Source organism: Adiantum capillus-veneris, chromosome 11, assembly GCF_014529385.1.
Source record: "Adiantum capillus-veneris isolate H3 chromosome 11, ASM1452938v2, whole genome shotgun sequence".
Taxonomy (NCBI): domain Eukaryota; kingdom Viridiplantae; phylum Streptophyta; class Polypodiopsida; order Polypodiales; family Pteridaceae; genus Adiantum; species Adiantum capillus-veneris.
Window position 1 is genome coordinate 148,250,969 of NC_140941.1, and position 25,840 is coordinate 148,276,808.

At 44.2% G+C, this 25,840-nt stretch overlaps 1 protein-coding gene across 9 annotated transcripts in view; it reads left to right on the plus strand.

The window, feature by feature from the left end:
• LOC147448193 (endoribonuclease Dicer homolog 4-like) overlaps positions 1-25,840 on the plus strand; it is a 191,411-nt gene that overhangs the window by 118,573 nt on the left and 46,998 nt on the right. For 4 of the 9 annotated variants that reach the window (XM_086524069.1, XM_086524064.1, XM_086524065.1 and 1 more), the window contains 7 exons: positions 13,538-13,803; positions 13,871-14,133; positions 14,819-15,249; positions 15,328-15,440; positions 15,535-15,806; positions 15,883-16,092; positions 16,180-16,203. In XM_086524069.1, the coding sequence (XP_086380195.1) occupies positions 13,538-13,803; positions 13,871-14,133; positions 14,819-15,249; positions 15,328-15,440; positions 15,535-15,806; positions 15,883-16,092; positions 16,180-16,203 (1,579 nt within the window). The remainder of the gene's footprint in view (positions 1-13,537; positions 13,804-13,870; positions 14,134-14,818; positions 15,250-15,327; positions 15,441-15,534; positions 15,807-15,882; positions 16,093-16,179; positions 16,204-25,840) is intronic. The other 5 variants (XM_086524072.1, XM_086524068.1, XM_086524066.1 and 2 more) reach the window with 4 other exon arrangements.

Consider the following 25,840-nt stretch of genomic DNA (forward strand, 5'->3'; position numbering starts at 1 on the left):
AACAGTGACATATGTAATGCAGCTCTCTCTCAGGCTCAAGATGGCATAGCTAGCATATGCCAGCCTCTGTAGGTATCCCCCTAAATCTCCCAGTCTCGACCTCAAGCTGATGTGAAGAGGTGCACAATTAATAGCGCACCATATCCCACAAGATAAATGTGTATCCATGTAACTAGGTCTAGTGACAAACCCGTCCTCTGTCAGTTGGAGAAGATGCTCTCTATGGAAAGCCATATTCGTGCCCAACTCTTGTGTTGGTTGAATCCAAGTCCTTCGAGTGTCAAGCTAAGATAGGTCCTAACGAATGAGCCTGCTGACCTCTGTGCACGCAATAGACAGAGAGGGTGCATCCATAGTGTACTGGAAAGGAGGCAATCTATCCATATTGAAACCTTGTAATTGAAACCATGATGTCATCTGTCCATACCAGCAAGTAGTATCCCCCTACATTGCTAGCTGTCGGGACAACTCAAGAGCTAAGCAAGCATAAATGTGTCTGGGAAGGTCCCATAAACTGTGCATAAAGGAGACTAATTTGGTGAGTGCCTCGACCATAAGTGGGGATGCACCCTGCTATGCTCTGATAATCTCATGTGGTACTGAAGCCTTAGCTCTAATCATTCGGGTGATCATAGAAACCAAAGGCCTCACATCATAGAGAGAGAAGACACCAGATAGGTCCCAAAGATTGGTGCTCCTTTCTGTATTTCTTTATTGTTTCACCTCTAGCGAGCTACTGCGAGAGAGAGCCGCCAAAGTAGAGGATGATTTAAGATTCACCAAAGAGTCCTAGCAATCCCCTCAAAGATTTGGCAAGCCAGCTGCTCACCTGACAACTCCATGTCACCCTCTCAAGAGATCTAGTGTCTTGTATACCATCGTGACTTGGTTCATACCACGAAACCTTAATAAAGCAATAGAAATTCAGCCCCCAATTTGACCACTTTTTGGTGTGCAATCATGAAGGAAATTATATGGGGACATGCGGAATTCTTGTAGCATCATCCCCTTGAGTTTCATAAAGTTTTTGTACGATGGAAACAAAGTAATGTGCACAATAATGCATCAGCCCTGTATTTTAATGATTTTCACAATAATTTATATACAGAAGCATCACCCAGGTCCCACATTGTTGTACTTCACATATCCGAAAACCATACAAAAGGATGGGTACTACAAGCTGAATATCAGGTTTTAGAGAGTTTGCAATTGTAAAGACAGCATGCTACATAAAACAGGAGTTTGGGAGTGCCATCAATCAGTGGCGACACTTGTAGTATGATTTGGGGTAGTGTTGTACTTGTGTAAATCTAAAAATCAGCTAAAACAGCCAAAACTGATTTCGGCACCCCTAAGCTACCCTCTTGCTTCCTACTTATTGTCATGTTAGGCAAATAGCTCTCCTCCTGCCATGTGTCCCACTTTCCACTTAATGAAGCCTCTAACTCCCGATTAGGTGAATTTTTTTATTAATTATCACGTCTAGGACAAATATTTTGTCATCTCATAAATTCATTTCACACATAACGTTATAACTAACTTTGTCCACATTTATAAAGGTTGTCCAAGCCAATAAACAAGCATGCACTCCTCTGATTTCAATGTCGGCTGACTCAAACACAAGCAACGCTCGTGGCCTATTGACCCTATCTCATTTCACATTGTCCATACTTTGTCCTGGGATCTGGAGGCTTGTCTACGTGCATGTAGCAAGAGCTTCGGGGGGTCGGGGGGGGGGGGGGGGGGGGAGAAAGAAAGTAAGATAAGATTGGAATAATACAAAACAAAATAAAATAAGTAGACACCAAGATACACTCTCTAGTGTCATACCCCCCTCTTGAAAGATTGGAAGTGGCCCTTGGGAAAATAATGTTCCTTGCCCTTCATTCTCTTTAACTTTGCCTTTTCAAAACACAAAAGAACCCAATCACCAATTTCAAAAATAAGTTCTCTACGGTGATGATTAGCTGCCTTTTTGTGCTTAGCTTGAGTCTTCTCTGAAGCAAGTTTGATCTTCTTGAATACTATATCCATATTTTGTACATAATGATTTGCTTTAGAAATCTTGTCCTTTGCATGCAAAGTGGGTGGGACTTTCTTTCCCCCTTACACTATCTCAAATGGTGTCATGTGTCGACGTGGCATCAATGTCCCCAACTTAAAACAATGGCCAAGTGGACACAAGGGGTTAGGATTGAAAAACTTAAACCCACCAACTTGCAGATAATGTGCGACGCCCCTAAACCCCTTTAAAATGAAAGCGTGGATCCCAAGATTGCGTAAGGCTGATGACGTGGCTTCTTGTAGATACATCCCACAGATCACGGAATTGCTTACGTGGCATTGTATGGACTCGCGCGTTTTTTGAACAGCCCTATGGGGGCTAGCTTTCGGGCGAAGGTGCCCTACTTTTGGGTCCCCTTGTATTCTTTATAGGTATTGCAAGGGCCTTTCTCCCAAGTAGATTAGCTTGGGAGTGCTATCGAGAGAGGACCCTTGAACATTGTACCTTATGAAGCATAAGAATAAAGAAACGCCATGGTCCACCTGTGTGGCTTTTCCCTCCTCCCATCTCTTGATTTAGCCCCATTGTATATATGCTGTTTTTTCATTGGGAGAGTCTCATCATCATGCTTGTTGTAGCCCTCTCTTGCAGAGGTGGATGTAGCCCTATGGGCAGTTTTCATTAACTAATAGAAGGATCTTTTTCTCGGGAAAAAAAAAAAAAGAGCTAGCAACACTACCCTTATTTGAATCATAGGTTAAAATTTCGGGCGTCAATACCGCAAACCCAAGAGTGAGCATGACTACTTCTGTGGCCACCTCTACTTTTACACCACCTATTGTTAGTAGTGTTTGCAGGCACCTCTCCAGTCATGTCGGCAGTACCACCTACTGCTACTCCTAGTGCAGGGGCACATAGGAGTATTGCAGGGACACCTAGCTCTGAAAAACCTGAAATGTTTGCCAACTTTGCGCCTACTAACGGTCTGCATCGCGTTGTCTATGACAGTATGCAAAGGGAAGTGTGCAGCCACCTTCAACGATCGATGGATAGGGATATGTTAATTGCTCAGGCTCAAGATCGCATAAGGATTCTCACTCAACAGATACAGGACCTCAAACATATAGTCCGCACTTTACAAATGCAGTTAAAAGAGGCAAATGATATGGCCGTAGTTCAGGAACTTTCTCCTGTGGTAAATTCAGAGTGTCCCTCATGTGCCCAACATCAGTCTATAGCCATTTCACAAACAGCTACAGCTACAGCTCCAAGTTCTACGCAAGTTCCTGCTATGGCACTACAAACAGACGTTTCCAAAGCTCATTCAGGGAATTCTCAAGCGGCTCAAGCGGCTGAGAAAACACAACCTACTATGCAATCTAAGCAAGCAGAATCGGCTTCCTCACAGTTTGAGGGACCCTCCATGGCCTCCCCCTCCCAGTCCACCTCTTTCCCTCCTCCCTTCTACAACAGCTTCCCTGGGTTTCCACCAACTGTCCCACCTTCTCACCCTACTCAGTCTTTTCCTGGGTTTCCACCTGTCCCACCTTCTCACCCGACTCAGTCTGCTGCTCTAGGGGTTGCTACTCCATATCCAATGTACCCTCCTCATGGCCACTACCCTCCACCATACACCTGGCACCCACCTTTCTACCAGCCTCCCCCTCCCCCTCCATCATCCAACCACCAGTAGATATCACCTCTTGGAGTCTTCACCAGTAGTAGACCTGGTTGCAGATCTTTCAGTTTTCCACTCTCCGGGATGGGGAGTGGTCTTGTGGCAGGCAACCTATAGCAGGCTACAGTGTCACTTTCACAGGACACAGTTAGTACAATTGGTCTTTGGTCTAGTTCACACTGGACGGACTCACTGGGTAGTGACACGTGGCAGGGATATGGTGGTCTAGTGGACATCGTGGCCAGGTCACCACCACCACTCAGTGGAGATAGACTTAGATGCTGACATTTATGAGCCGTTGGTGGCTCTTTATGGTGGTGCATATGAGTAGTAGCGGGGAGTCATGATTGATCTTCTTCACGTCGTCGTCTAGAGTAGCGAGTCTATACACACAGCACGTCTGCACCATCCCTGTATATCTGAGCCTCAACACCCCCATTGTACCCTTGAGTTCTTGGCTGGAGCTGAGTGTGCTGCCACGCCAGAGTTTGTATCGGTTCTTTGAGATAGTCGAGACTATATGTTCGGGTCTGTTGCTTTGTCTTTGTGTTGATCAGTTGCTATCTATTGTTTCCTTTGTTTTCATTCTATTTGAGTGAGATGTCACGCACAGTACACTAAGGAGCACCCACTGTAGAGAGCACAACACACTATCCACGCTACATTTATCACCGCAACTTCGAGGATATGTTAGATCGATATGCCACAGATCCGGATTTTGCAGACATTTTTGACCGATTACAGAGTGGGAAAGTGGTTGCGGCCTATTCTCTCAAGGAAGGCTATTTGATGCAAAAAAACTTGTGTGTTACACAAGCCTTGTGAAATAAGGTTTTGACATAGTGCCACTATCCACCTTTTTTGGGCCATCGAGGCATAGAAACCACATTGAAAGGTGTGGAACAGTCCTTCTATTTACTGAGGCTCAAAAAGGACGTGGATGAGTTTGTTCGCAATTGTTTGATATGCCCGAAGGTCAAGTTTGATAAGCATAAGGCACCAGGCCTTTTGCAACCATTACCTCTACCTAGCCGACCTTGGGAAAGCTTAGCAATGGATTTCATTTTTAATCTTGCCAAGACTCAAAGTGGATACGATGGCATCTAGGCAGTCATCAATAGATTTAGCAAGCAAGCTCATTTTGTTCCAGTCAAAAAGATGGTTAAGCCAGACACATTTGGTTAAAATGTTTATTTCACAGATATTTCGACTACGTGGCATGTCTCAGTCTATAGTTTCAGGTAGAGATCCCCATTTTACTAGTTTGTTTTGGGGAGCAATCTGGGAGAATATCGATACTCGGTTATAGTTCTCGTCTTCTTTCCACCCACGGACAGATGGGCAATCGAAGATAGTGAATTCAGTGGTTCAAGACTTATTGAAGTCATATATCTCTGATGAGAAGGCCCAGTGGGAGAAGTATTTGCCCTTGTTGGAGTTTTCTTATTACAACAAAGTACATACGTCTATGGGGAAGGCGCCATTTGAGATTATCGAGGTGCTAAGAAGGTTCCACCTATTCTAAGCACCAAGAATAAGATTTTTGAAGCAGATCAGTATGTTCAAGATCTGGAGACTGCTTTTGCAAAGGTGCGCCAGGCTGTTGAGAAGTCTCAAGCAAGACAAAAGAGGGCAGCGGACAAGCATCAACGTGACTTGCAGTTGAAGGAACCTTTCAAAGGTGAGGCACCAATGGACAGGAAGCAAGAGGAGCAACCTGAGGTGGAAGAGACGAAGGAAATTCTTATCCCAGATCAGATACTGGCTCACATGGCAAGGAAAGTGAGAGGTAAGCTGATCCGTCCGTTTTTAGTGAAGTTTAAGAACTATTTGACATTGAATGCGAAATGGATGGAGGAGGGCCTAACAGATACTCCTCAGATTTTAGAACTTTACCTTGAGTCTTTTGGTCTAGCTTTGACTATTCGAAGAGTTACCGATGATCAGCGGATTGAATCTGGTGCGGTGTGGACTGCACAAGAGGAGAGTTACTCCACTCCTTTGTCACAGATTACCTAGATAGATTAAAGTCACTAATTTCTTTTGATATTTCAAGGGTACTGATGGGCTAGCAGTGTTCTGCTGTATGACAAGAAGTACTTTGAAATGGAAATTCCTTAAATGAAATTGATATATGTTCTCTCATGTGTGTATTATGTTTTAGTGCATGTTTGAAAGACGAAATGACCATTTCGGTCTTGCTCACCTGAGGGGTGATGTGGATATGATAGTAACAATATTTAATCAATCTAGACATCCGCTAGAGATCAGTGAGATTAGGATGTGATTGCTAAATACGTTACGATGATCATGATTCTCATCTAAGATCTCGATGGGGATAGTGATGTGAATGTTCAGTGATTGTCGTCTTCGTGCAAGCACTAGATATGTGTTGTCTAATGCGTCGGTACTTAGAGTCAGTGTCTACTAAACTGGTTTTTGGCTTAGTATTGGTTTTGCAGGCATATGTAACAGACTTGGACACTCCAAGTCGAGAATCTACCGCGACACCACAATAAATCACTTCAAAACAGTCCACAATTCATAATTGATTCGACATTGGCCCGGCGGAGTTCCGTGCCTAGAGATGTTGGCCCCAAAGACTGGTGCCCCTTTTGATATTTCTTTTTATATTAATCTGCAACTCAAAGTACAAAGGACTGGTCGGGACTCACGCTTAGACTTTGCGCCCAGATGCTCTGAGAAGTGAGAGCCCAAACCACTAATAAATAGGTTTACAAGGGATGCTAAAAGCAGAGCCCCAAACAATGTCCACTAAAAGCATTCTCAAAAACTTTCACTCTCAAGCCTTGCTTAAATAATTAAAGCAAGTTCCAAATGCTGCCCCCAAATAATGCGTAGGATTTTTACTGCTTTTCCCATGCAAAGCTGAGAATTCCGTACAGCTTTTTGCCACGTCAGCCTTCCGTAAAATGCACCGGAGAACGCTAGATTCCGTACGGTAGTGCTACGTCAGCCCTAGCGCGGAATTTTCGCCAGCCTTATTGAGACTGTTCCATATCAAGGAGGGCATATGTGTGTACTGGGCACGCCACATCACTGGGTTGTGACATACCCCCCTCTTGAAAGCATTGCAATCGCCCTTGATTACGCCTGCAAAACAGATAGAAGCCATAAATTGTCTTAGCAAACATTGACTGTTAGTACCGATGCACTAGGAACACACATCTAGCACATGTACCAATCGACAGTCACATCACACAACATCACATGACAAATCACATTCAACATTCATTCGGATCTTAAACCATGATTTATAGGTAATGCAATTAGCAATCGCATCTAGATCCACTCCGGACATCGTAGATGCCCGATTGACTAATCCCTATTGCAACCATGTCTATCGAGATCATTCAGACCAGCACTTAAACAAGTCAGTTTCATATTTTCCGGAATTCCATTTCATAAAGTCATACAACAAAATACTGTCAGCTCTCAGTATCCCTGAAGCTCAAAGAGACATCAATGACTCTAGTATTCAAAAATCGAGGCATCTGTTGACAAAGGAGCGGAGTAACTCCCCTCTTGTGCAAACCCATTGCACCAGATATCCGGCCAAGCTGAATTCGGGGTTCCATTTGGAGTAGACTATGCTAAACCAAAAGCTTCAAGGTAAAGATTCACATTCCGAGGAGTATTTGCTAGGTCCTCCTCCATTCGCTTCGCATCCAATGCGGAGTAGGTCTTGAATTTAACCAAGAACTGTCATTTCGCTTTACCTCCTTTCTTTCTATGCCAATTTCTGTTTTAGGAGGAGTATCTGCTCGTTTTCGTCCATTTCGAATTGCTCATCATCAGGCACATCGCCTTCAAAAGGCTTTAAGAGACTCACATGAAAAACGTTGTGAATCCTCCAAGTATTTTGGCAACTTCAGTCCAAAGGAGACATCATTTATCTTTTCGGAAAATCTGGAAAGGTCCACACTATCTCATGCTAAGCTTTCAAAGAAGCCGCTCCTTTCCCTTTTTCTTTTTCAGGCGTACCTTCCCAAAAAGTAAGAGCACCCAATAGTTCTTCAATTTCAAATCACGACAAAGTCGATCTGTTGCCTTTTACTGAGATTTCTCAAAATCCTTCCGGACCAAGTCCAAGTCCCTCGTGAACTGGTCGTCTTCAAAGAAAATTCTTACATTTCGTGCTAAGGAATGGTATAACCTTCGTAGCAAATTCAATAATCTCAAATGGCACCTTCCCCATCAAAGAGTTAATCGTGTTTCTGTAGGCATATAGTCTTCTGATCGGACGAAGGAGACAAATCCTGTACCACTGAATTAGCAATCTCTGATTGCCCGTCGGTCTGTAGGTGGACTGATGACGAGAACTGCAACCGCGTGCCTATATTCTCCCAAATAGGCGTCCAAAACAAACTCGTGAACCTGGGGTCCCTGTCGGAGACAATCGTCTCAGGTATGCCATGTAATCTGAAGATCTGGGCAATAAACAATCGTGCCCACGCTGTGTTCTCGGGAGATGAAATCCATTGCAATACTTTCCCAGGGGCGGGTGGGTATGGGTAAAGGCTGTAACAATCTTTGTGCTTTATGCCTGTCAAACTTGACCTTCTGCCATACCAAGCAACAGTGCACAAACTCGTCCACATCCTTCTTGAGTCTCGGCCAAAAGAAGTATCTCTCTACCCCTTCCAAGGTGGTAGAAATGCCGCGGTGACCCGTAAAAAAAACGGACAGCGGCATTCAATTAGAACCTTTTTCCCCCAACGGCTATGTAACGCACAACATGGTTTTCTTCATCAAGTAGCCATCCAAAATGGAATAGTCCGCTACTACGTCCCCATTCTATATTCAACTGAATATATCTGCAAAATCTGTATCTATGGCGTACTGACCGACCATATCCTCGAAGCTTCTATGATGTATCGTGGAAATAGCCAGAAACCAACGGCTTCCGGGACAAAGTATCTACCACCAATTTCTTCCGTCTTTGCACATGGACAATCCGGAAGTAAAACTACGACGATAGCTACTTCTGTGACAAGAAGTAGCGTAAACTCTGATGGTCTGTGAAGACAGTAAAATCCGCTCCGAGTAGGCAATGTCGCCACTGAGTAAGAGCATGGATAACCACCAAAAACTCTCTCTCATAAATCTGTGCTGTCAATTCCGGCCTTGAGAACAATTGGCTCTCGGAAGCAATGACATGGCCTTCTTGCATTAAGACTGCACCTGGACTACGACCACAAGCATCACAATATACTTCAAAGACTTCTGTAAGTCCGGCAAAGTCAAAACTGGTCCCGCAGTCAATTTCTCTTTCAAAGTCTGAAAGGCAGTCACCTCTGTGGGTCCCCAGGAGAAAAGGACTCCTTTCTATGTCGACCAATGCAAAGGGGTAAACAACCTCTGCAAAGTTTTTGATGAACCGCCGATCAGATCAATGGTATGATCCTCAGGACGAGCTGGTGGCAACTTGCCTGGCAGGCCCTCTGAAAAGCAATCGGCATGAGCGTGGAGAAAAATGTTGGCGTTCTTTGTTCAGGTCAAAACATATTCGACCTTCATTCATCGTTCAGTTCTCTCCCAAAACAAAGTGAGTAAAGAAATTGAAGTTCATCAAGTACAATCTCTGAACCCTTCTTTTTTCAAAGTCGCTTTTTCGGCCCGGTAGTCAACCACGGCGTTGTTCTTGTGGTACCAAGGGATGTCGAGTAGGACGTCACAATCTCCCAAAGAAACTACGTAGAAATCCTCGTGCCCTATACACCCCTGTCATTGCAAACGAAGTTTGCCAATGACCGGTGTAATGGCAACATCCCGTCCGGGTGCCACTCGAACTACCTCCGCCTGTGGCCTTAGTCTGTCGGACGTAATTCCAAATCGAGCTGCCAATCCAAGTGAAAAAAAGTTGGCCTTGGCTCCTTCATCAAAGAAAAAGAGGGCTTCCTGATTCTTCACTTTGCCCTAAAAGCGGCAAAGTTTGTACTTTCATTCCTTTGATTCGGTTCAGGCCCCACGCAGTGTGGTACCAGTTCTGCTTTTTATGTGCCTTTTCTACCACGTCCCTCAGCTGCTTTGGAACTTTCTGGCCCTTCTTCATCCTGTTCATTCGGTGCCTTGTTAGGGCACTTCGCGGAGATATGTCCAGTCTCCCTGCATCCAAACACTTCCCCTCTTTGATATAGCTGATCCTCTCTCGACGAGTGAGCTGGGGTCGTGCATCCTTTTCTTTCGTTTCTGGAGTGCTCTTCTTCTCTCTACTTTCATTTGCCGAAGTCTATTCAGCTCTCTGCGTCATGATCTCATCTGTGAGGTAGGTCAAACTGCCTGAATGAATGGCAAAACCATGTTTCGCATGACTCATTAGTTCCTGAATGGAATGTGACTTTTGTTCTAAGCAGTGATTTGGGATCTCTGTAGGAAGACCCAAGTTAAACCGCTCAATCTGTTCTTTGAACGAGATCTTCTTAAATGAAGAGGCTGGTAGAAAAGAGCTCCAGAATCTCTCGCAATATGCGTCCAATGTATCCTTCTTGGTCATCTGAAGATGGTTCGAAGAAGTTCGTATGTCGCGTTCGTACTCTCGAGTCAGCTAAGAAGAAATAAAAAGCCTTTTAAATTTCAACCATTTAATTGGCGCTGTCTTGTTCAATAGAAGGGTGGACCTCAAGGTGCGAGCATTTCCCTTGAAGTAAGAAGCAACCCTCCGAATCTTGGAGTGCTCTGAGTAACGCCCTTCAGAGAAAGCTATGTCAATCTGCTGTATGAAAGCCAAAGCCTTCGAAGCATCTCTATAACCAGAAGACGTGTCAAATTTAATTGACTGTTCACCTTCCTTAAACTCTCGAACTTTCTTGCTTTTATCTTCCAGAAATTCATACTAGTTGGCTTTATAAAAAATTCTTCTTCTTTGCGTAAAAGCTGCTATAATCAGAGTTAGAACTATCTGAAGATAAGTCCTCTGTAGAACTACGGGGCGAGATTTAGGCTTCTTTGCCTTTTTCTTGCACTTTTCGAAGCTTTGCTTTTTGCTTCTCTTTTTGCCTTTTCTATCTTCTTCGCTTGAGTCAAAGGAGCTAGAAGAACTGTTAAAAGAAGAAGAAGAAGAAGAACTGGGTACTTCTTCAAATCGAACACGCTTCTTCTGCTTTCTTGCCGATTCAAAAGTAGACTGACGACCCAAATAACCCGGGAAGTCAATTCCTTTCTTCTGATTTTTGCCATGCCTTTCTGCTTTATTTTGTGCGTCAAAAAGCTGAGCAATTCGTGCATCAACCACCTGCTTATGTACATCCTGGGAGTAGGAGGTTTCTTGAGAGCCAGTTTGAGGGGTGGTTCTGTGGTCTACCGCCACTATGAGTGCAACTTGTCGAAGGAGGTCTGGCTCATAAATTTTGCAAATTTCAGGTCCTTCGCAAAATTTAGCATCATCTTTGTTGCATCTCCGATCAAACGTCGACGCTCCATCTCTTCGAGCTCCGCTTGAGTAGGCCAAGACGTGCCATACTCCTCGTGAGAATCTTCGTTGTGATCTCTTCCCGCATCTCCGGATGCAGAGGAAGTCGACTTATCTCTGTCTGAAGCCATAAGTGCCGCGTAAAAGGATTCGATTTCCTGTAGAAGAGAAATCGGCCGTGCTCTGATACCACTGTAACAGACTTGGACACTCCAAGTCGAGAATCTACTGCGATACCACAATAAATCACTTCAAAACAGTTCACAATTGATTCGACACTGGCTAGGCAGAGTTCCGTGCCTAGAAATGTTGGCCCCAAAGACCGGCGCCCCTTTCCATATTTCTTTTTATATTAATCGGCAACTCAAAGTACAAAGGACTTGTCGGGACTCACTCTCAGACTCTACGTCCAGATGCTCTGAGAAGTGAGAGCCCAAACCACTAATAAATAGGTTTACAAGGGATGCCAAAAGCAATGCCCCAAAAGCTGTCCACTAAAAGCATTCTCAAACATGAAAATCAACTTTCACTCTCAAGCCTTGCTTAAATAATTAAAGCAAGTTCCAAAAGTTTCCCCAAAATAATGCGTAGGATTTTTACTACTTTTCCCACTCAAAGCTGAGAATTTTGTACAGCTTTTTGCCACGTCAGCATTCCATAAAATGCGCCAGAAAACGCGGAATTCTGTACGACAGTGCCACGTCAGCCCTAGCGCGGAATTTCCGCCAGCCTTACTGGGACTGTTCCATATCAAAGAGGGCATATGTGTGTGTACTGGGCATGCCACGTGAGTGGGTTGTGACAGCATAATTGAGGGCGATTACATTTCTTTCAAGAGGGGGGTATGTCAGTGAGTGATGACTAGCATGACCGCCAGCCTTACTGGGACTGTTCCATATCAAGGAGGGCATATGTGTGTGTACTAGGCACGCCGCGTCACTAGGTTGTGACAGCATAATTGAGGGTGATTACATTTCTTTCAAGAGGGGGGTATGTTACAAAGTGATGACTAGCATGACCTAAAGGACAAACTCCGGGGACAGAGAGGGGTCAGAGCCCTACCGAAAGATGCAGAAGGAAGTTGTACCAACTTGTAGAACCAAGCCGAGAAGCCAAAAATGAAAGGACCTCCAATTTAATAAGTTGTGCCAACTTATGGGGTCCTGTCCAATGCTGACGTGGCACCTGTTCAGATTTTCGCAAATCACGCTTGCAACCCTAACGCTAGCTTTTGGAGCCTAGATGCTTTTAGACTTGAAGCTTTTCATTTGTACTGCTTTGGGAAGGCCTAGAGCCTAAAAAAGAAATGTGAAGTCTTCATGCAGATACGCTTGGGAGCACTGTTGAGATGAGGACCCTCGGACATTGTACTTTGTGAAGCATTAATAATAAAGAAATACCGAAAGGGGCATGAGTCTTTGGGACTAGAGTCTCTTGGTGCGGAACTACGCCGTGTCGTCTCTCTCTTAGTTTTGTTCAGTTCTTTCAGTTTGCTCACGTGTGTTGTGGTACACCTCCACCATAAGAGGAGTAGTGCAATATGCATATCTTATTGAAATACTCATGAGACATGGCAATGATGACGCTCTTGAAACTCGAATCTCACGCACCCAATTCTAACAGCTTGTCAATGAGAGGAAGTCAGCATGCCAAATCTAAGAAAAGCTTGTGCGTTTGTTGCTGCTTACCAAGCTCTCTGCTACAAGCTGTGATCTTCTTTTGTGCTTGCTGAAACAGTTTAAACTCCATCACTCACTTTAAAGTTTAGTTTATAACATTTAATATTGCAAGTTCACTTATGTTTTTTCTTAAAAGGCTGTGCTGTATTCATTCTCCATCTGCACGCTTACACGTTTGAGCTCTAATACCAAATGTTGGCGCCAACTGCTCGATGCTTCCCCATGCAGACCTGCACCAGGCGTTCTTCCCAAAACGCCCTTGCTGCAACTTTCAATAGCTCTCTGGAATCCTCACATCGTTTTTTTAAGAAAACTCATTGGCATAAGTTGAGCTCTCCACCCATCCAATTTATACCCATTTTGAGAGCTACTTGCATGTTAACTGACCTCGTACATACCTTGCTTGATCTCCTTTGGGAATAACCCGCGAGCTGACCTCAGGAAATAAAACCCTTGCCTCTTATGTGTGATCATGGACCTACACGACCAGCTTGGTCAGTCCACACCTTGCTTGATCTCCTTTGGGAATAACCCCCCAGCTTGACTTTGGGAAATTAACCCCTTGCCTCTTATGTGTGATCATGGACCTACTCGACCAGCTTGGTCGGTCCTTATAATAATATTTAAATTTTGCATCTACTGACAACTTTTTTCAATTCTCCGTATTCTAACATTTTCTATTTGAGTTAGGGACATAACCTGTAAGTATGCTTGCTAATTTGACAACTCTGTTGTTAATACAGATTTTATCAGCCACAACCCTCATTTGTATATGTTAAGGAACTGTCTGGAGTAAAATGCTGCCTTACACTTCCTTCTAATGCCTGCATTCGACTGGTTGAAGGAGAACTTTGTGACTCAGAAGCTGCAGCAAAAAGGGCAGCCTGCTTGAAAGCATGCAAAATGCTCCATTCAAAGGGAGCTTTGACTGATCATTTGCTACCACCAACAAGCACTAAGGATGGGGAAGCTGATGCTCTTTTGAATCCACGTAACCCTGAAGCAGCAAGTGAGTGATTGAAATTAGTAAATATTTATTGGCAGTAAAGACCTAATCTTCCAATTTTTTTTTGCAGTGGAAGAACTACAGGAGCCTGTAATACCAGAAGTATGGTGTCAGCGGCCTCCGACTAACTTTGGCATGATTGTCTTGCATGCATACAAAATTTCTTTTACTGCTGTGCAAGGCGATAGAGATTATTCGAATTTTGCTTTATTGATGAGGTCTCCTTTGCCTGAAGGAGCTGCCAACCTTTCTGAAACCTTTCAACTGCGTCAAGGAAGGGCTGTTTTCTGCAAGCTTGAAACCCTGAGAGATGTATGTCTTGATGCAGTTCAGGTATAGAGCAGTTGTTTTCACCACTCCTTCGGTTTTAATTTTGGCACATTGGTTTTACATCTGGTCTTCCTCTCCTTGTTTCAGTGTCTTAAGTCCAATTTCCTTCAACTGGGGTAGAAATAATGGCAGGAATACTAAGTCTTGTTAAATGAGTGCTATGGAACCTTTGTTTTCCTTTAGAATCTTTTTGCACATAGGTGCTTCAAGTAAAGTAGGGTACATGCAAGGTGTTATCTAGCTCCAGCTACTAGCAGAAATTTGATTCAAGATGTCAACACATAAGATTAGGATCCAAATATAAGTCTCAAGCTGTGTAAGATCAATCTTCAGTCTGTTGACTTAGCAATATTCCCTTCTAATATTGTTAACGATAGTCAGATTTGCAGAAGCAAGGACAGATGGCCTGTGTGAGCACTCATGTCGCTTGAGTACATTAACTGCACTGACTGTTTTTCTAGGATAGTCAAGTATCACAGATAATCAGTCCAATGTCTAAGTTAGTCAACTACTATGCACCGCTACTACTGGCAGAATGTAGCTCTGTCAAGTGTAAATATTTTTGTGAATATGAGAGAGAAAAAGTAATGAAATTCAAAATAATTTCACAAACTGTCTGGGATTAAAGTGGCTTGTAAGGTGTACTTTTGTGATTAGGGTGATAAAACCCTTGGCATTGTGTTTCAAGGTAGCTAAAGCAGAGCAATTCCAGTCAGTGCTTTTCTCTATTCTGCTGGATCGGACTTTGGAGCATTCACACTCCGAAGAGCAACTCGTTGCAGATGGTCCTTGGTACCTAATAGTTCCACTGAGAAAAGACCAACAGTTGGGTTTTAGCCAGGACCCAGAGATTGACTGGGAAAGGATCAGTAAGCTGAAGCCGTTTGGAGGCTCAAAAAATATGATAAACGAGGCAGAGACTGCTTCTCTCAAAGTTGATGGCACTGATATACAATTTTCAAACGGCCTTCTAAACAAAGATAACGTGCCTGGTTTGCTAGTAAGGACGATTCACGGCAAAAAACTTTACTGCATCATTGAAATTTTCAATGACCTGCATGCAGAAAGCGCTTTTCCAAACTGTCGATACAAAAATTATGTGGAATATTTTAGATCCATGTAAGAGCAGTTGGTCTTTTTTTTAGCATTTCAGTTACAGTGACTTTTTCTACACTTACAAAATCTAGGCTTTTCCAGGTATAATCATGAGCTAGCTGTGAGAGGACAGCATCTGCTGAAAGCCAGGTTTTTAAGAGAGGCTCATAACTTCTTACTCAATAGGTCCACAAAAGCAGTTTCTGACCTTCAAGGTAAGCATGTATGTATATATGAATGCTTGGAAGTCTGTATATCCTTCTTGTCAGTGTGAATATACTTTGAAAGTTGTTTATGTAATCTTTCAAGATTGGGAGTGTGTAGTAGATAGGTGTAGCAGTGATGTGCCAGAACTCTCTTTGGAAGCAAAGAAGCATATGGAAGAACCAGAACGGTCTATAGTGGAGCTTCCTCCAGAAGTTTGCAGCATTGAGTATTATGGATTTTACGATGACCTTGTTAATGCTGCTGTTATTTTACCATCCTTAATGCATCGAATTGAGAGCTTTTTGGTTGCAACTCAGTTTCACATGTTTCTAGGCTCTAACTTTCCTGAAGGTTCTCTTATTTCTGTGGAAAAGGTGAGATTTTAACCTTTAAGCTTTAAGCATACAGCATGAAAAAGAACAAGTACTGCAATTATTTGTTGTTTGTAAGGTTTTGGAAGCAATTACAACACAAAAATGCTTGGATTATTCCTCCCTGGAGCGGCTGGAGCTACTTGGAGACTCATTTTTAAAATATGCAGTCAGCTGCAATTTATTTCTTCTTCACGAGGAAGCAGATGAGGGTTTCCTAAGTATGAAGCGCATTGAGAAAGTTTGCAATTCAACTCTGTTCACACTTGGAAAGAATATCGGGCTCATTGTAAGGCTTCTTAATTCTTTACGCTTTCTGGTGTAAACTTTTGCACAAGATTTTTAAAGCCTTTCTGGTTTGTGACACGTGTTGCAGTTGCACTATGTTGATGAAATGCTGGTATGCATCTCTGTTTTTTTGCATAATTACGGAATACTGAATTGCAGATTTTGGTTTTCTTACATAAAAAGACTGTGAGATGCCTAGTGTGAAGTTGCATACAATTTAAGTAAATCTATTGCAAAGAAGCTAAACTAGGAGGATATTCACCTTTTGCTCTTAATCTGTTTTGCGCAATCACCATGTAGACCTGTGATTCCCTGTGCTGGGGACTTCATATTTGACTCTTCACGATCTATCTTTGAGGGTCATACACTGTAAATATTGACTAATAGTGCCACTTTTTCCTTCACAATATCAAGAATTTTATCTCCTATAAAGTTCCTTCTATTGATTTTTCAATCTGCCCAGCAGCCTACATCTCCCCACACCAAGTACATTGTACAAAGGAAAGGGGAGACTCTCTCATGATCAACAACATGCGTATGGCGGCTAAAATCATATAATGGGAGAAGGGGGGAAGAGGGGAAGAGGGTGGGCGCGGCGGGGGGGGTGTTGCGTTAGGGGGTTGGTTTGGGTGGAGAGAGAGAAGAAGAAGAAGAAGAGAGTTTTAACGTCGTAGGAAACTATCCCAAGAGACCTTAAAGATCTAGCCGACGAGGAGTTGGACTCAAGGCCTGTTATTCAAGAGGGAAATGGCATAACCAATCTACCACACTTGGGTGATAGAAAGGTTATACCATCTTCCTCTTTTTATTAGCGCGCGCACACACCATACACTCGAGAAGAAGAGAGTTTTAACGTCGTAGGAAACTATCCCAAGAGACCTTAAATTTCTAGCCGACGAGGAGTTGAACTCAAGACTTGTTATTCAAGAGGGAAATGACATAACCAATGTACCACACTTGGGTGATAGAAAGGTTATACCAATTTCCTCTTTTTATTAGCGCGCACACACACCTTTTTTTTGTAAATCTGCTTTGATTAATTTACAAGTGGGAAACCTCAAAACGAGGAAAACCCACGAAAAGAAAGGGATACAAAACACGGAGCACTATGAGGCTCCGAAGGCTAGAAACAGTCAAAATAAATCCTGTAGGTATCAAGAGTGATGTCTCCAGCGTCAATGGCAAAATACAGTGCTTGACCAAGAGATAATTGGAAATAGGGAAATAGTCAAAATAAATCCTGTAGGTATCAAGAGTGATGTCTCCAGCGTCAATGGCAAAATACAGTGCTTGACCAAGAGATAATTTGAAATAGGAAAATGGGTCAACAAGAGTGCCTTGGAACATTAAGGAGTTCCTATGATGCCAGATGGCCCACATAGTCCAAAATCTGACCTAGGTGAAGAACATCGCAAACTGAGATTGCTGTGACCAAAGCACCCCAAAAAGCCAAAATCGTCTGTGAAAAGAGCCGGAAGGAAAACTCAGCTGAAGGGCAGTCGACACTTGCCGAATGAAGGCTCTGGAGTGACGACAACACCACAGTAAGTGTGGCAAGGTCTCGTCAGCTTCAAGGCATCTGGGGCAGCGGGAAGGTGCAATATGCCGAGCATGCAATACACTGTCAACAGGTTGAGCTCCCACCAAGCACCGCCACAAAAAAACACGTTCCTTCAAAGGCAGATGACTCTACCAAATACGAGACAATGTGTGTTGCCACCACAAGGATGACTCGGAGAGCGACCACAACTGATTACCCCGATGCACAATCCATACATTAGACTGAAGGATGGCATAGACACTGGCAGCTGAGATGCAGTCCAATCTAGTAGTAGCCAGATTCCAATCAGAGAAGCGAGAGTCTTCATCCAGAGGAGGAATGGGCAAATGAGCAGCAAGCATGTTTTGAATCTCCTGCCAGAGAGGAGAATAGTGAAGACCCAATCGAAAGCGAGAGACAGCATCAGCGAAAGAAAGAACATAACCCTAGTCATCAACCACCTGATGCACCTGACAAATTCCTTTTTGGGAAAGAAAATACGCTTGGCGAGGAGACCGTTGAACCAAAGTCGAAGCAAAAACCCTGCTCCAATGCAGACTCTCCAAGCGAAGAGAGTTACCTGCAGAGGATTGTCTACCATCCCAAGCCAAATGCGAAGTGACAACCTTCCAATCAACAATTAGAGAAGAAGTAAAGGGACATCCAGGAATGTGTCCTTCAAGCTTCCCAAAAACAACATCCCAATAAGTCAGTTTCCAATGACCAAAAGAAGGGGTGACAATGTGCGCACATAAATGTGTGACCATGAGAGCCCAGGGTTACTGCTGCTCCACCAAAACTGGTAACAACATAGCTTTCTGAGCCAGAAGATGACGTCTCAAGTCCAAAATATTCAACCCTCCAAGCCGCTTGGGAGAACACAACTTGTCCATAGATAGAAGCCGAAGGTCCCTCTTGGTAAACAAGGTCCACCAAAAATGTTCTAAAATATTGGACATGAGAGACTACAAGCGCAACCGAGGCCAAGATAACAAAGACAAGTAAAACTGCACATAAGCCACAAGGATGCATTGGACAATCCTGAGACGCACATGAAGTGGCCACGTGGACAATTTCCAATAATTCAACTTGGAATGTAAACGTTAGAACACCCAATCCATTTTCTTCATAGCCGATACATTCCAACCCTACGGATAACCCAAATGGCGAACCAGAACATGGGGAGGAACAATCTCCCCAGGCCACAATATCTTATGCCAGTCACACTCTTTTAGAGGCAATAGCTTGGATTTGCAAAAGTTAACTTTGAGACCCGTTGCCAATCCAAACAAGTGAAGAGTATGCATAATCTATTATACATCATCATAGTTATTACGAGGCATAAACAAAGAGTCATCCGCATAAGCCTGACCAGCAAACTGTCGACCAAAAGGTAAAGTCAGGCCATGTAGCTTAACAGTGGAGGTCAAGGAATCCAAATACATAAACAAGGGATGAGTAGCGATCGCATAAAGCAAAGCACTCAGAGGGCAGCCCTGTCTTACCGACCGTCCCAAAGGCCAAGATTCTGTGAGAGAACCATCCAGCAAGCCTGCATGGATAGCCTAGGCCCAAAGCCCAAATGTCACATGGTATCCACAATGTAATCCCAAAGAACAGTATCAAATGCCTTTTCATGTCGCCAAAAAGAACCGCCAATCCAAGCAAAGTGCCATTAGCTAAGCGCAAAAAAGGCGTGCCTTACAGGCCTTATTGGCCAAGTTAATCTGAGACTAATATACATTCTGTTGAGTATATTTTGCATATTCCATACCAATAATGACATTCGCGAGGTTATCAGTAATTTGACGTCGCGGAATGAAGCGGTATTGAGATTGATGCAAGCCTTCATGCAAAAAGCATTTGAGTCGGTTAGCAAGCATTTTTGACATGAATTTATATACCACAGGCATAAGTGTAATAGGCAGCCAATGTGAAAATTCTTCACACAATGCATGCTTAGGGATCAGCTTGAGCAAACCTTCTTTCCAAGAGGAGGGTAATTCCTGTTGTTCCCAAGCTGTGTTCATCATGAACAATAGAGTTGCGCAACTTCAAATAATCCAGAAAGACAAGAAGAATTCCACAGAGAGACCATCCCAACCAGGAGCTCTCCATCGACCCAAATCAAGCAAGCTGGCATACAATTCCGACTCAGTGAAAACAGCTTCCAAGTCTTGAGCCTGCCGCATCAAGAGAATGGAAGTAACATGCGATAGAAACATGCGACGCGCTTGGCGAGCTTCTCTCGTGGGAGAAGAAGGGGCCTCAAAAAGCTTTCCATAATGAGAGTGTAGGGCTAGTGCTAGCTCTCGAAAAGTGGAGGTCCACTCCCCTGACGGTAATCTAACTCTCCGTATAGCTTGAGACTGCCTTGAGTGATGCAAATGCTAAAAGAATTGTTTAGAAGCACATCCTTTATCTGCAAAAGCCTGTTGACGAGCTCGAGTTTGCCATTTGGCCAATTTCCTCTCATCATTGTGCCTTCATATTGCGCGAGCAGAAAACAACTCAGTCATTTGAGCGTCAGTAAGAGAAGAATGATTAGCCAAGTGCATTAAGTGGCTACAAGCATCCTTTGCCTGGTTAACTTGTTCCCTTAATTGTGACAAATAATCCCTACCATAATTCTATATAACTGATTGAACACGCATAACAAAACCAAACCAGGCTATGTCCATGTCAACATACATCTGGGAGAGCAAAGGCGGGATGATATTCTCAATCATCGTGAGAAAAGACTCATGCTTGAGATAAGCATTATTGACATGCAGAAGTCTTTTCTTGGGCAGGCGATCATTGACATCAAAAGAGCCAAAATGAAGTTTCAAGCATACGGGAAAATGATGCGAGAGACACATAGCATAATCAATCCTCATCTCGCATACAAAGTCATCATATTGTTGCATGTGAAAAAGATACCAGCGATCCAACCGAGCGCGATACATGGATTGAGCATTGTGCTGAAAAGTAAAGCCCGGATCAGTCGCATGCAGAAGGGCCACAAATCAAGCCCATTAAAGGTCAACATAAATTGGTCCCATGATTGCTGTTCCATATAAAGCATGTGAGAATGGCCAGTAGTATTATCCGCAAGGTTTGGTGCATTATTAAAATCCCCGCAGAGAAAGGCATTGGAACGCCATCAATAAGAAGAGATAGCACTCCACAACCGTGCTCTATCTGCAGAAGCTGTGTATGCATATAATCCTCCAAATTCGAAGACTTCTCCATTAACAATACATTGGATGACCATCCATCTCCCAGCCGGGTCATTAAAGACCAAGGTCGGGAAGAGTTCATATCGAACAAGCATAAGCACTCCAGAATGGCCATCTGATCCTGCATAAGCTATTCAGTAGCCCGCAAAGTAAGAAGTCTGTCCTGCAAATTGGTGTTGGTTATGCTCTTGAAGAACCACAATGTCTGCTTTAAATGTATGTACATAGTGCCAGGTAAGCCGCCACTTGTCGTGATTGCATAACCCACGCACATTATAGGAGATGCAATTCAAAGAACTATGCATTCTATGTGGTATATACAGTGGACGAGGAAACAAGAAAAGAAAGGGGGGAATAAAACTCAAGTACCAGTGCCCATAGACACATCTTCCCCAGCTGAAGGTGCCTGAGAAGGAAACTCAAGTACCAGTGCCCATCGACACATCTTCCCCAGCTGAAGGTGCCTGAGAAGGTGGGTCAATACCTGGACCTCGATAATTGAAAGGAAATGCACCTTGCGATGAAGAAGCTTCTCCAGTAACAACCTCCTTGTAAGAACGAACAACCTTGTCCCAAGCTTCAGCCAAAGAAGTGTTGTCATTACAAGGGAGTTTTTTCTGAGCAACATTCTTCAAAGGAGGCACATAATTACGAGAAGATGCCAAAACACGAGCTATAGCATCTTTGGTGGGTTTCTTGGGCACTATCCAAGTTTGAGAGGTCGAAACCTGTTCTTTTCCCTTGTCTTTAATATTTGGAGAAGCAGAAAGTGCAGATAATTGTACTTGTTTCCCCTTGCCTTTAATCGCCTCAGCCGTGGGGGAGGAGGTTGAAACTCCTTTAGTTTGAACCTCAATAGAAGGTTTCGGAGGCGAGCAAGGTTGAGGAGCAGGGACGGTTGAAGAAGGTGGTTGCAGGTTTGGTTCCGGACATTCGGACTGCATATGACCAGATTTGCCACAGCAGAAGCAGGAACTTGCAAACTTGCCCCATTTAAGCTTAAATGGGCGCTTTCCAACCACTGTATCCCAAGAATCAATCGAAATACCTGTTGGTATGGGGATATCCGTGTCCCACAAAATACAAAAACGGTTTGTGTTTGCTTCCAGCTTAGGAGGGCAAATGACTTTGCCTAATTGAGCAGCCAACAAAGGAAGAAAATGACGCCAAGTGCGAGGAAAGTTGACCACCTCAACCCAGACGGGACACTTGTGACGAATGAGACTCTGATAGTCCTTGGTAAGAGCCCAGGGCAGCACATGAGTCATCTGCGTATTGAAGAAAAGAGGAGACATTTCAAGCAGAGTATCCCGAGCATCCATGTCAGCCATCAAGACTTCGTAGAACCCTCGCGCGCCAAAGTAAAACCCCTCGGACTGCTTGCTGTTTGAGTAGGAAATCAACCCATTGGCCTACGTCCTGAGCCGTAGGCATTCTACCCGGGAAAAAAAGAATCACAGCGTTAAGTGCATATTGAGCAACAGGATCCATAAGCTCCTGTATAGGGATGCGCACTTCCATAACAGGAGCGGATCCTTCCCAGGCTTGACGTGCATCTTCAAAGTCCTCATGCAAACATTCTTTGATAAGACTCAAAGCATCCATCTCCGAAGTTTCCATGGCTTTCCGACGCTTATATATACACTGATCAGTCTAATCCATGTGAAGCTCTCTCTCTCACACACACACTCTCTTCTTTTTTGGGAGGTTTTGATATATGATTGCTATAAACACAGGCAGACACACACACCGGCTAGCTGTACAGAAACACACACCCCTCTCTCGCACACAAGAGGATGAAAGGACCTCGTGCAGGCGAAATCAAACTTCAACCCCCGGCGTGCTGTGAAGGGCCTGCACAGGGTAGATGTTATGCAGGCGCGCGCACACACACACACCCACACACCCGAGAAGAAATGAGTTTTAACGTCGTAGGAAACTATCCCAAGAGACCTTAAATATCTAACCGAAGAGAACTCAAGACTATCCCCTACCCTTTTCCCCCTCGCCCCTACCCACCCCCTCCCTGCCCCTAGTCCCCCTACCCCACCTCGCCCCTACCCACCCCCTCTTGCCCCTCGCCCCTACCCACCCCCTACTCGCCCCTACCCACCCCCTCCCTGCCCTCGCCCCCTACTCACCCCTCACCCCCTACCCACCCCCTCCCTTACCCTCGCCCCTACTCGCCCCTACCCACCCCTCTCTTGCCCTCGCCCCTACCCACCCAATCCCTGCCCTCGCCCCTATCTAGTGCCAATTCGCCCCCCCCCACTGTCTATCCTCTTCTCTCTCTTTCAGGAAATGGAGACCTCCTGTAATTTAATAATCAAGCGGCCCTCTGGCTTTGTTTTCTTCTTCACGAGAGATGGCCAGAGACAGAAAGGGGGAGAGCAATTTTTTGTATTCCTATCACAGCAGCAAGCTTAAGAGCCTTTTTGGCTGTTTCCTTGTGGCTTTCAAGCATTCACTTGGTTGCCATCACAATGCTGTTAATGCTTTTCGTTCTGCCATCACGATGGAGCTTAACCTTAATTGCGGTATTACGCGAGCTTCTGGTCATCCCTCTTTTTGACAACTTCATCTGCAAGCGTGGACCATGTCATTTTCCTCTCGCTATGGTTATGGAGGATAAAATGCGTTGGATCCAAACCGAGCATATCTCTTTGCTGTGGAGCCTCAGTCTGTTTTGCCAATTGGGATTCTTGGACTATGCAATCATATTGGGTTCTTGCCTATTCAAAGGCTTAAGGCGTTGCAAGCAGTGCAGTGTTTTTTACTCCACTTTTGAGGCATGTAAGGTCATGGTTGGGCCTAGCACCTACTTCAAGAAACGTACAGATGCGGTACCTAGTGGTTTTCTTTCAAGTTTTTTCAGTATTTCCTCTCACCGGGACGGTGAGCGGTCTTGTGGCGGGCAACCTGTAGCAGGCTACAGTGTCACTTTCACAGGACACACAATTAGTATAGTTGGTCTGGTTTGGTTACTGGTCTGGTTCACACCAGACGGACTCTCTGGGTTGGGCAGCGACATGTGGCAGGGATACTACGGTGGTTCTAGTGGACATCGCGGCCAGCACTACCACTCAGTCTGGAGATAGACTTAGATGGCTGACATTTATGAGCCGTTGGTGGCTCTTTATGGTGGGACATGAGTAGTAGCTGTTGGGTCATAGAGATCATCTTCTTCATATATGGTCCAGTGTCGTCGTCTTGAGTAGCGAGTCTATACACCGCACGTCTTCACCATCCCTGCACATCTGAGCCTCGACACCCCCATTCTACGTGTGAGTCTTGGGCTGGAGCTGAGTGTGCTGCCATTTCAGAGTCTGTATCGGTTCTTTGAGATAGTCGAGTCATATGTTCTGGTCTGCTGTTGTCTCTGTGAGCTCAGTTGTTATCTATTGTTCCTTTGTTTTCAGTCTGTTTCGAGTGAGATTGTCATGCACATTGCACTGAGGAGCACGCACAGTAGAGGCACGACACACTATCCGCGCTACAATCTAATACCTGGTCTGGGTACAAAAATACAAAGAACTGAAAAGAAAATAGTGGGTAGGGGTGGGGTGAAAGCTGATACAAAGGGAAGACAAAGGGTGAGCTGATACAATGGAGCTCTCTGACAGTCGAGGCATCATATACATATACATCAGTTACCGGGACGGCTCACAATTGTGAGTAAGTTACATTGATAAAAAATAGTATTAGATGGTGAAAAGATCCATCCTTAGGAGGGTAATGAAATAAGCAACCGATAACTGAAGGATTGAAACTAATAATCACATATTGAGAGAACACACACACATACACAAGTAGGTTACTATCCTCGGAGGTCAAACATGACCGATTGTCCAAAGCTACATGTGATGTATTATGTGTGGGGTTGATAAGTGATTCTCGATGCTCAAGGATGGTGATGAGGAGAATCGCAATGGAGAGCCCACATTGTGGATGGGAGAGGAAAGTGTGTATGTTCAAGTCATCGTTTTACTCTATTATAGCAAGCCACTTTTAGGCAGAGCCACGTGGCTACAACTAGAGAAAGAGGGGAACGGGGGTGGTGAGTCAGGAGGAGGCGATGGCTCGGGGAGGTGAACAAGTGCGAGATTGTGAAGAGCCATCTCGACCACTTGGATGGGAGGTGAAGAGGCAGTCGAAAGAGAAGAGAGAAGTTTGTAGCGTCGAAGAGAGAGAGAGAGAGAGAGAGAGAGAGAGAGAGAGAGAGAGGTGAGGGTTTTTGCTAGCACCAACGATAGCCAGTTGGAGCACTCCTCCTTAGAAGGTGGATAGGCAAGAATTATGCTTGCGTGGTGATCATTCTCATGATGGCGAGTTGAATGTGGTCCTCATGTGGTCATGAGGGCACCATTGTCATTAAGATAGATACAAGTGAGCTTCATTAAGATATAACTTGTGCAACTATGCCAAAATCGACATAGTTGCAAAAACACTTGCATCATTATATACAAAAAATAACTAGAGTATGTGTGATCATATTGCATGAGACTACAATGAAGAGATTAATGACTCTACTTTGCAAGACATATACATTATAATCTCATCCCAGTGGACTCACACTTGGCTTGATCAATATGTGTATATACCTTTGGTCCCTAGACTTAGCAACATAACATGACTAGATATGAGCCTGAAAGAGAGAGAGAGAGAGAGAGAGAGAGAGAGAGAGAGAGAGAGAGAAATGAAATGAAATGAAATGTTATATTAACGTCCTCAAGAGGCCAAAATGACCTATGAGACCAAAAAGTTACAATTGGTGAATCTGATACCATGTCTGAGTACGGAAATTACAAAGTTACAAAGAACTAACACTAAGACACTAAAACCCTTCTGGGGGCGGGGGGGGGGGGGGTTTGAGTTCATATGAAATCTCTCATCGGTCATTGTCGGATCTCATCGACCTCCTCCATGGTCAGTACTCTGGTTGGCGTCTTGCATGCCCATCTAGAGTGATCTGTATCTTCTGTGCAGCC